Consider the following 12,164-nt stretch of genomic DNA (forward strand, 5'->3'; position numbering starts at 1 on the left):
TAGTGTTCTGTGGGTGGTGTAGAATTAAGCAGGCCTATTAACTCTTCATAAACTTTAATCATACGCTCTGTCCGGGTTGTATAATTTAGCTTTCCATTTAGCTTTATCTCCCCAGCGTCTAACTCTTCCTCTGTTGGTCCCATTAGCAGTGTCCCAGTGCCCTCTACTGGTCAAGCATGTACAGTAGCAGTATAAATACTGATTGAGCGACTACAAGGCAAAATAAAATAAAATAAAATATAGACCAGTTGGCTTGTGTTCGTATCTGCGAATGTTCGCTAGTCGAGTGTTCGTAAGTTGGGGACCTAGTGTGTGTATGTGTATATACATATATATATATATATATGCACGCACACACACACACACGCACACACACACACTCTTGATCAAAATCTTAAGACCAGTTGAAAAATTGCTAGAATTTGCATTTTGCACATTTGGATCTTAATGAGGTTTTAAGTCAAGCTACAATATGCAAAAGCAAGAAGAGGGAGTGAGACAAAAACAATTTGGAGATTGTAATTAGGTTGTTTATAACCTGATCAAAAGTTTAAGACTACAGGCTACAGTAAAAGCCAAAATCTGCTCAAAATGTTCATTTTCTGTCAGGCATTCACACTGTCATGCCCTGCTGATGGCCAAAGCTAAGAAGCTTTCTCTTTTTGAACGTGGTCGGATAGTGGAGCTGCATAAGCAAGGCCTCTCGCAGCGTCCATTGCTGCTGAGGTTGGGCGCAGTAAGACAGTCATTCTAAAATAAATTTAAAGACCTGAGCATTGTAGAACAAAAAAGTCAAGTGGTAGACCCAAAAAAATCACACCTGCACTGAGCCGGAGGATCTGATTGGCTGTCCATCAAGACACAGGGCGGTCTTCAACCCAAATTAAGGCCCTTAATGGTGCCGACTGCAGCGCAATAACCATCAGATGGCATCTGCAGGAAAAGAGTTTAAAAAAATAATTTGAAGACCTCATTTCCTTCAACGCTACAAAACTGCCGTTTAGCCTTTGTCAGGGAGCATCAAACATGGGACATTGAAAGGTGGAAAAAAGTTTTATTCTTTGATGAGAAAAAATGTAACCTTGACGGTCCAGTTGGCTTCCAACGTTACTGGCATGACAAGGAGATCCCACCTGAGATGTTTTCTGCCCGGCACAGTGGAGGGGGGTCCATTATGATCTGGGGTGCTTTTTTAGTCAGTGGAACACTGGTGCTTCAGGTTGGTGCAGGGTCATGAAACGGCGGCTGCTTACGTGCGGATGTTGCAGCTGGCATCCCTTATGACTGAGGGCTCTCATCTGTGTGGTAACAGCTGGGTTTTTCAACAGGACAACTCTGCAGTTCACAATGCTCGCTTGACCAAGGACTCTTTTGGACCATCCTGCATGTTCCCCTCATTTAAATCCCATACAGAACATTTGGGGATGGATGGAAAGGGAAGTTTATAAAAATGGCCATCAGTTCCAGACAGTTGATGCCCTTCGTGTAGCCATCGTCACCACTTGGAGCAATGTTCCCACGAGCCTCCTGGAAACACTCGCATCAAGCATGCCCAAACCAATTTTTGAAGTGATTAACAAGAACGGTGGAGCTACTCATTACTGAGTCCTACTGAGAACATTTTTGGTTCTGGTTGGGAGAGTTTTTTGTCATTTTTTTGAGCGATGGTCTTAAACTTTTGATCAGCTCATAAACAGCCTATTTCAGTTTAATTGTTTTCAGTAAATTAGTTTCCCAAAGTGCTTTTTGTCTCATTCCCCCTTCTTGCTTTTGCATATTGTGGCTCTACTTAAAACCTCATTAAGATCCAAATATGCAAAATCTGGCAATTTTTCAACTGGTCTTAAGATTTTGACCAGGTCTATACATACATACATACACACATACACACACACACACACACACACACACACACACATATATATATACATATACATATATATATAAATAACTTAATGTGTTGTTTCTAGGCAAAATGCGGGCGGAGGCTACTATGGACACCCTAACAGAGTGCCCCCAGACTCCAGAGGCTATCCCAAACACTAAACACTGCCAAAGTGACATTGTCGTTTCTCTACCTGTTTACTGTTTTTTGCATGTTAAATTTACACTAAACCAAAGACATTCTATCATGTTTCTGCCTAAAAGGACTACAGGTGGTCTTTGGGTTACGAACGAGGTCCGTTCCTAGACTTCGATATAAGTTGAGCTTTGGTATAAGTCCGATCTTACACCTAAATGAACACCTATGTCACTCACACTGTACACAGAAAACATGAAGGACATGTAAAACAATATTTAAGCCTTGTCTTGAATCAACATAAGGCTCACTGGGATATTAATTCTGTTTTTCCAGTCAATAATAACACCACCTTAATTAATACTGCTTCTTTCATAGGAGCAGATCCTATAATATGCTCAAGAATATGATCTTTATCCTTAACGATGGTTGCAACAGTTGATAAGAGACCAAAAGTGAGGCCAAAAGTGTTCAGTGTTTCTCCTCTCTCAGGCACTTTCTACGATGTTCGTTTTTGCTTCCATGGTAATGGCTTTTCTTTTCTTTGGTGTATTTCCACCAGAAGAGCCTGCCTTCCGCTTGGGAGACACATTGAAGTGCACAAAGGTAATTAATAAGCAATGTTAGCTACTCTGTATAGCTGAGCTGTGTAGCACACTGTATTCATCTGCGGCGAGCAAGACGAAGCATAAAATGCATCCATGCAGCGTGCAGCATGTACTGTATTCGTCCACTGTAACTAGTTCTCAAGCGAGGACCAATATTAAGTTTTTAATGATTTTATGGGAGTGCGTTTCTAACCACGAAATACCCTAACATGGAAGGCCATAACTAGAAGACCACCTGTACTTTTGTATTTTTATGTGACATTAATTGAGCCAATGTTGCCTTTTACACTCAACAAAAATATAAATGCAACTCTTTTGTTTTAGCTCCCATTTTTCATGAGCTGTACTCAAAGATCTAAAACTTTTTCAGTGTTCACAAAAGGCCTTTCTCTCTCTCAAATATTGTTCACAAATCTGTCTAAATCTGTTAGTGAGCTTTCATAAGTCATCCCCTATTCATTATAATCGATTATTAGCACCCCAGGACCACATGAAAAGTGTCGCGCATCGATTCTCGAGCATTGACTAACATTCCAATTCTCCCGTGATCGTTAAAATGTTTTAATTTCGATTTCTAGTTTCGATGTCCTGTCTGCCAACTGGAAGAAATAGTCGTAAACACCAACGAAAGAGAAGGAGCAGGAAGCTGTTCATTGCAACCATGGTTAGTGTGTGGCGGCACTCAAAACTTTGGCTGAACTTTAGTAAGAAAAAAAACAGTCTGCTCAGTGCAGCATTTGCAATACAGTTAGATTGTGCAAAGGAGGGTGCATGACCAACATGATTAAACACCTCTGAATTCATGGTATAGACATAAGAGAGCCCCGTCTTTGACGTGTTGCACTGTCCTTCCTCTAGGGGTCGGCAGCACTCTGCTCCGGAACCGCATGCAGTTCTTCAGCTGCTTTGTTGTGGCTACCTTTGCAAATGATACACTGGAGTGGGGAAAATGCGCATTTTTTAAAAAGGCAGCTGGGATAAGCTCCAGCATTCCCCGCGACCCTAATAAGGATAAGCGGCACAGAAAATAGATGTTTACTGGTTATATTTTATATATATAAGAGAGAGATCATGTTGCCCTGTAACTTGTATGGTGAAAGTGTGCACCCCTGATATACAACGTACATAAATACTCATATTTATAAATAGCGTAACTCTATTACACAATTATATATTTATAGAAATGTTTTCGATGTTTATAGCAGGAGGTAGATCGCGAGCTGAAAAAGTGTGAGCACCCCAACACAGGACAAACAACAGGATATGTGTAAATGTTTTTTTCATGAGTTTTCTTTTGTGAAAGTGTACTCCAGTGGAAAGAAACTTCATAACATTTATATTCAAGTTGAATGGTTTGATATTTATCTGCTGGTGGAAAATAGCCTTGTGAGAAATTTATAGAAAAGTTATATAATAAAAAAAAAAAAAAAATCTGGAAAAATTCCAACATTTCATCCAAAAAGAACTCTGGTTAGCGCTCTCATTTGAACTATGCAAACTTTTATGACCTGTCTCTTAAAAGAATCTGATTCGAAACAAGGAATTGGGAGCAAAATCGTTCACATTCAAACAATGCCCAACTCTACGCTTGCGGTGCCCACGAGCCAGGTTTTCATTCAGGTTTCCAGTCAATAATGTGAAATACAGTGTTCCCTTGCGGGGGATATGTTCCCAATATGTTCCGCGAATTAGCCAACTATATTTTTGTACAATTATTGTATATGTTTTAAGGCTGTAAAAGCCCAGACTATATACTTTTCTCAGACAGGCATTAACATGTTATCACATTTCTCTTTTGTTTAAACACTCTCAAAGTTGAACTTTGATGATCAATTTACAAGATTGGACACAAGAAATTAAATGACTCACGCGAATTCACTCCTCTGATCGTGTCCTTGCGCCGTTAGGCTGTAACGATTCTGTATCCTTGTTAAACATATTCCTCCTCATCGTCCTCCAATCTTCCAACCGAAGATTCATTTACAGTATTCCAGGCGCCCTACAGCCGCGTACCTTCTGCCTTCATTTTGCATGTATGATCACTAGCAGCTAGCGATCATACAACAGGAAACAGGCAGTGTTGCATGAAGGAGATTGGCTGTAGACCATCAATCAGAACGCACAATGGGTGGGTTCTCCTTTAGCCAATCAGGGCTGGTGTGGCTCTATATCTACTGAGAACCGGACACATCTTCAACTCTCACATGAGTATACAACACCCTCTACTGGTAGCAGTAGTAAATACAATAACAGATACATGCAACAGAGCACAGATGGATCCCTCTAATAGACCACAAGGACACAGAACGCAAGGAGCGTGCATAGCTGTTAAAAAAAAAAGTACAAAATTGCACTTAAAAATCCACAAGAGCGAATCCGTGAAAGGTGATGTAGCGAGGGAACACCGTACATTGAAATGGTTTGAGATCTTTGAGTTAAGCTCACGAAAAATGGGAGCAAAAAGTGTTTATAATTTGGTTCATTACTTGCTCTGCTCCATCCATTTAGCCATGTTGTACAATTCCAGACAATTGTGATGCTGTAGCATTTTTACCATATTGAAACAACAATGAAGAATATTTTACGTTTGTTTGATGAAAGGCACACCTTGATTTTCTGTTCATATACGTTCATATTGAACATTTTCAGTTTTATATCAACGCAGCGTGTTTTGTACTGCATTTTTTAAATATGCAGTATATATTGAACATTTAATTTACATGTTTTATAATCTGTGCAGTATACATTTTTTGATTGCTTCAATAAACACAAGTTTAAAAAAAAAGTGAATGTATTAGATATATTTATTTTAAATGTGAATGATTTTAGTTTTAAATTAATTCTATAGAGTAGTACCACACAAAACTAAGTATATACCTTTTCCAGTACTGCCTTAAGTCTCCTGGGCATAGAGTTCATTAAAACTTCACAGGTTGCCTCTGGAATCCTCTTTCAGGCCTCCATGACAGCATTATGGAGCTGGTGGACGTTAGACACCTTGCACTCATCCACCTTCCGTTTAAGGGATTCCTCACGGATGCTCAATAGAGTTTAGGTCCATCACCTTGACCCTCAGCTTCTTTTGCATGATCATGCTCTGCTTCAGTGTATCACTACATGTTGCATTCATGTTTCTTATCATGAACTGTAGCTCCCCAGTGCCAACAGCACTCATGCAGCCCCAGAACATGACACTCCCACCACCATGCTTGACTGTTGGCAAGATACTTTCTTTGTATTCCTTATCTGGTTGCCCTCACACATGTTTGACACAATCTAAACTAAATAGGTTATACTGGGTCCAGTAATCCACGTATGATTGTCTTCAGCAAACTGTTAGGAGGCTTTCTTCTGGGACGACAGACAGCCATGCAGACCAATTTGATGAAAAGTGTGGCGCATGATCATCATCAGAGCATGGGAAACTGAGACGCAGGGCAGTATTCCAACATGAAAGGGATCCAAAACACACTGCTAAGTTGACCACTGCCTTGCAAAAGAAGCTGAGGGTCAAGGTGATTGGACATTTTCACTTCGTTCTTGCCAGCAGTTTAGACATTAATGGCGATGTATCGACTCATTTTGAGGGGACAGTGAATTGATACAGTTGATACAGTAATGTCCCATGAAACAATGTAATAAAATATTTGCAAGGTACTGTGTCAATGAAATATATTGTGATATTTCATTATTAGGACTAACATATACATTTATTCATCTTTTCATAAAAAAAAATACATGTAAAATAGCCAGTAAAATAATGATTTAAAAAATTCTCTGTTAAGTAAATGTCAAATATAACCATAATTATTTTTTAAACTGTCTTTTTCGATATTTCACATTAAAATTGATGAATGGATTTACTTTGACCTACATTTATTCTTATTTGGATTTTTAAAAATTTGAATAAAATGTGAAATTCAACCATCACTTTTGAAGCAAATTAAGCAAGTTAAATTAATTCATATACTTGCCATTAAGTTTAATATTAATTTTAAACTACTTATGCAATTAAAGAAATTCAGCTACTGGATATTTAGATTGACATTTAATTGCTTTTGATTGACTTAATTTAATTTAGGCTATGACATATGAGGGTTTTTTTTCCCCCAAGTCAATGGAATAAATACAATTCACATTAATTAAATAAAAGATAAATTAATTACTTAATTTGTACATTACTTTAAGTGTGACATAAAATATAAATCAATATACTTATAATTTGATTAAAATCACAATAATGTCATAAATTTAACTATTCTGGCCACTAGATGGCAGCAATGATTATATTAATTGTGTGTGCTACTTTTTAGCGAGTCACATGACCTGACCCATGGAAAGGTCACAAAGTCATTGACATTTTTGGTGGCCATGTTCTGCTGTATATGTTCATGCTCTCTGTCTGCAAGTTTAGTGTTCTAGTTTGATGTCTAGGTTTTCCTGTAGTTCTGTATCCAAATCTTATGACATCATGTGTCTATGTTCTATACGTTCACGTTCCATGTGGATGCGTTCTTGGGCTGTGTTGTGCGCTGGGTCCAAATTGTATGTGTTCATTGCTGTGTTTGTGGTGTGTGTGTTCAAGTCTGTGTGTTCATTTACTAGGGAGTCTGTTGTAGTTCTACGTCTGCATGTTATACTGTGGCCATGTTTTATGTTTCCACATTCGTGTTCTGTGCCATGTGTTAGAACATTGACACATTAAATATTATGTGTCCATGGTTCTATATGTTCACAACGTGTGCCCATCATTAGTGTTCTATTTTTGTGTCTATGGTCTCTCTGCCTCATATCATACCAGGTGTCCGTGTTGCTATGTGGTCTAAGTCTGTGTCCATGTTCTATGTGGTGTAGCGCTGTGTAGCCATAGAACTAGTACATATAGAATACGGACACAGTTATGTGTGTATGTGTTATTTGTGTAGTAGTTCGACAGTAGTTGTATGTGTGCATGTTCTATAGGTAGGAGTTCTGCAGCAGTTGTATGTTCATGTTCATATATCTGTATGTTAATGTTCTAGTTGCATGAGTGGATACAGTATGTCCATGTTCTGTTGATGTTCTATGCTGATGCTGCGCTATGAAGATATCGTTGTCGCATACAGTGTAACAATAGTGTGACTGAGCGGACTTGACTAAGAAGTGTGCATGCTTGCTGTCCTGTGTAGTGTGCACTCCCATGTTATTGAGTAAAACCAGGAAATAGGGTGGGGGGGTGTAATTTCTCTTTCAAATACACAGAGGAGAGCTAAAAATAGCCGTCTCCAAATATAGAGCGTCACATTTGAACTTCCTCTCAAATTCCTGCCTTCACTTATCATCATCTTCATCATTGATATTTTGTTTGTGATTAAACGCCCCCCCCAGCACACTCACAGCATCTAACATGTCATGTTCCCAAAAATACAAACTAATAGAAAGGAATGGCCCTGTGTGACCTCCATTACTGCACTAATTGAAGTGCCCATAGGAATTCATGCAAATAAAAATAATCTGTTTCAGTCAAACCGCCACCATTAGAAATGATACACAGTCGTCCCCCGCTACATCGCGGTTAGAACATCGGGGTTCAGCTCTGTAGCTTGTTATGCTGGCGGCAGCTGTCTTTTATGTCCCTGCAGTGATCCCACGAGTTGCGCAATGCGGTGTAAACAAAGAATAATAGGAGAGTAAATGTGACCATAGGTGTGTTATTTCATATCTACAGGGCCCTAATGTTAAAAAACGTATTTAGAAGTCATAAACAGGTTTTCTTTGCTCTAACTATGAAAATATTTCATTTATTAATATTGAATCCTACTTCGGAGAAATTCACTTGTCGCGATCGGGTCTGGAACCAATTAACCGCGATAAACGAACGACGACTGTAATAAATTTGTAATTCATTCTTGACAGTCACACAAGTATAAAAATAAGATGACCACTGTAAATAAAATCAATAACAGTGGGTGTGGCTGACATTGGCCAGTGGGTGAGTACTGCCGTGAACTCTGCAATGGCAATAAGGGACCAGGGAGAAGAATGCTAGTTCAGGTGGAAAGAAAGATGAGAACCTCATGGAGATGGTTTTACTTTAACTTTTTACTGGATTCACTGAACTGTGAAAAACAATCTAGAACATTTTAGGAGCACTCAGTTTTCAAAGGGAACATTAAAGGCCATTCATTACCTGTGTCAACACTTGGACTTGAAGCCCAATATAGACACTTACCAATATGGACGTCTACATGTCATTTAAACAACTTCAATGGGTATGGGTGGCATATGCCAATTTTGTTTCATTAGCCTAAGGGTTAGAATGGGCCTTAGGAATTCTGCCTAGCCACAAGTTGCTGGTGTTACGTGACCTGGGCCCTCATTTATGAAAGTGTGCGTAGATTCCAGCGCAAAACATTCCATAATCACAAACCTCAGAATCGACATATGCAAGAAAAAATTCGAATCTATAAAAAACAATGTGGAAAAAGTCTTCTCATAAATCCCACCTGCAGTGATTTATGCGCACAAGAGCTTCAACCTGGTGTCATTCCACTACTCCTCCCACGATCATTCTAAATCAGTGCTAAATAGCTCATGAATATGTTGATGCTTTTAATGAGCACGTGTTGGCTCTGTCGACAATGTAAAGATGGAAAAGAAGAACAAGAGGGCGACATTTACAGATTGTGAAATAGAGATGGTCATTACGTCAAGCGCCGTATTCAAGTTAAGTTTAAATTCAAGTTAGTTTTTGGATATAGTAACAAAAAACAATTGGAATGTCAAGATTTGATCAAGTTAATAATGTCTCCTCCATTGTGAGATTTTTTTGCTGTCGCAACAAATGAGTTTCCGCAATATAGGTTTCAATGTTAATAAATGGAATATTTTTGTAGTTAGAGCAAAACCTGTTTATGACTTTCTAAACACAGTTTGTAACATCATTAGAGCCCTGTGAAATGAAATGAAATATCATGCCTATAGTCACCTTTACACTCCTATTATTCATTGTTTGCAGCGCAGTGCACAACTCATATGCTGGAGGGACTCGAGATGGTCGTTAGCTAGCGAGCTAACCAGTTAGCCTCAAATGAATGAATGTATAAACTTAAAGGGTTTTAAACGGAGTGGAGAAGAAAGACAAAGTATAAAGCTAAAAACTTACCACTTCCACATGCAATGGGAGGAGAACCTTTTTTCACCCCCCCCCCCCGATGGGCGATGGGCAACCACGTCAACTACGGAACAGGTGACCATTTAGTAATTAATTCTTTTTTTTTTTTAAACTGCATTATCATGAGGGAGCGATATTCGAACCACGATATAGCGAGGGACAACTGTATTTGTTTTGTCATAATTCATCCATCCATCCATTTTCTATACCGCTTCTCATCTTTAGGGTCGCGGGGGCATGCTGGAGCCTATCCCAGCTGACTTTGGGCGACAGGCGGGGTACACCCTGGACTGGTCGCCAGCCAATGGCAGGCCACATATAGACAAACAACCATTCACACTCACATTCATACCTATGGACAATTTAGAGTCACCAATTAACCTAACATGCATGTTTTTGGAATGTGGGAGGAAACCGGAGTACCCGGAGAAAACCCACACACGCACGGGGAGAACATGCAAACTCCACACAGAAATGCCCAAGGGAGAATCAAACCCAGGTCTTCCCGATCTCCAGACTGGTACTGTGTTGGCAAACAAGCTAACCACTAGACCGCCGTGCGGCCCGTCATAATTCATCATTGATTCATAATTGATTAAAGTATTTTTCCTTGTGATCGTACAGCTTCATTTGCATCAATGTGCTACTTATTCTTGTTTTTTTTTTGCTTTTGTTCATTTCTATTTTTTTTCTTGCAATATTATCATTATTATTTGTAGTAGTATTATGATTTTTGTCATGTGTTTGAATAGCATCATTGTCTATAAATAATGTCTGCATATAAGGACGTCCTCCATTGCTTTTCTCTAAGCAACTAAACAGCTAAAGTGTGTGCATGTTTTCCTTCCATAGCGGGTAGGAGGCCTCCTTCCTCCCCCCCTGCTCTCCCTTCCTCTCTGTTCCTCCCCCTTAGTCCCCTCCCTGTATTAGCATCAGACCACACAGCTCAGCCGTGAGACCTGTCAAACACAGCTGGGACATGTCCCCCCCCCTTCCAGTCCTCCCCTTAGACTCCGGCAAGAAGCTTTGATACCGAGGAACATTTCCATTTTTATCCCTCCTCCTCCTCAGCATAAAACCCACTTTTTTTAGACGGCACTATCATTGCAAGAGACATGATGGGGAGAGGCAAAAACGTCCCCTCCTGTCCACTTTCCTCTGTCCAACCAGCCATACTGTCAGCTTTGAGGGTTTTCACTGTGAAATAAAAAAGAGAAGAATCAGCAGCTGAAAATAAATGTCCAGGGAGTGTTCAAAGCCTCTATGATGTTTAAAAGCGATGTTATTGTTGCACAAATGCAGTAGATGTGCCGCAACATCTTCAGGCATCACTTCCAGAGCTGCAGTGTCTTAAAAACCCCCCACAAAAAATAACATCTGTTAATCATATCTCCAGCTTTTATTGTCTTAACTTCATTTAGAGGTGTTGTCTTCTTGAGTGTGTCATCAGTGCTCATATACTGCTGAGTCATACATGTTTCCTCAGTCCCCCCCACCTGTTTTTTTTTTATTACTTAACTGCAGATAGTGCCAGGGGTCCATTAGAGGTAAGATGTTACAGAACAAAAATTACATTTTTTATGAAACAATTTAAAACTTGATTAAAAAGACAAAATAATATTCTAATCTTTAATCTTTAATAACCTTCTAACCTTTAAAATGTTAATATATTAAAGGGGGAAGAAGAAGAAGACGCTTTATTGTCATTGCTAGGGGATAGAATGAAATTCCGATTGGCGGCATCTCCTGGAAAGGTGTTTATTAGGAGAAAAGCCTCTATTTTATATCCATTCATTGTTACAATTAAAAAAAATGAACACATTTTATATATACAGTATGCACTATATATATATATATATATATATATATATATAAGATTTATAACAAATTTGAATGAGCTAATATAAAATGATCTATTTTTTAAAATTTGAAAACAAATAATGATAAATAAAATAAAGTTTTAATTTGTGCAATATTTTATGTATTTTAATAACTTTTGTAGTATTTATTTTTGTTTTCATTTTATTGTCATAAAATAATAAAGTATACGATATTGGCCTCTTCCTCTCATAATTTATTGCAGTTGTTTTATTCTCATATTTTTAATTATACAATATTAATAGTTGACAAAATAGCTACAAATTTGTTTTATGAATCATCAAGATCATCAAAATAATATATTACTATAGAAAATATTCTTATATTTTGTCTTTTTCAACTTTATTCTCATAAAATTACTAAACCTCTTTGACTAGGGGACCAGGTGTCTATTAGAGGTAAGGCATTTATGTAATAATTATAATCTAATAATCTAATAATTTATTGCAGCTATTTAATTATGATCTTTTTAATGAAACAATTGGAAAAAATATTTTTCAAAAAT

General features: G+C 38.3%; 1 protein-coding gene across 2 annotated transcripts in view; it reads left to right on the forward strand.

Annotated features, from left to right (window-relative positions):
* Positions 1-10,564, forward strand: part of LOC129194885 (tetratricopeptide repeat protein 31-like) — a 31,679-nt gene extending 21,115 nt beyond the window's left edge. For both annotated transcript variants that reach the window (XM_054800384.1, XM_054800383.1), the window contains 2 exons: positions 2,583-2,626; positions 10,007-10,564. In XM_054800384.1, the coding sequence (XP_054656359.1) occupies positions 2,583-2,626; positions 10,007-10,041 (79 nt within the window). In that variant the 3' untranslated portion in view covers positions 10,042-10,564. The remainder of the gene's footprint in view (positions 1-2,582; positions 2,627-10,006) is intronic.
* The last annotated feature ends 1,600 nt before the right edge of the window (positions 10,565-12,164 follow it).

This window comes from Dunckerocampus dactyliophorus, chromosome 15, assembly GCF_027744805.1.
Source record: "Dunckerocampus dactyliophorus isolate RoL2022-P2 chromosome 15, RoL_Ddac_1.1, whole genome shotgun sequence".
In the NCBI taxonomy this organism is placed as follows: domain Eukaryota; kingdom Metazoa; phylum Chordata; class Actinopteri; order Syngnathiformes; family Syngnathidae; genus Dunckerocampus; species Dunckerocampus dactyliophorus.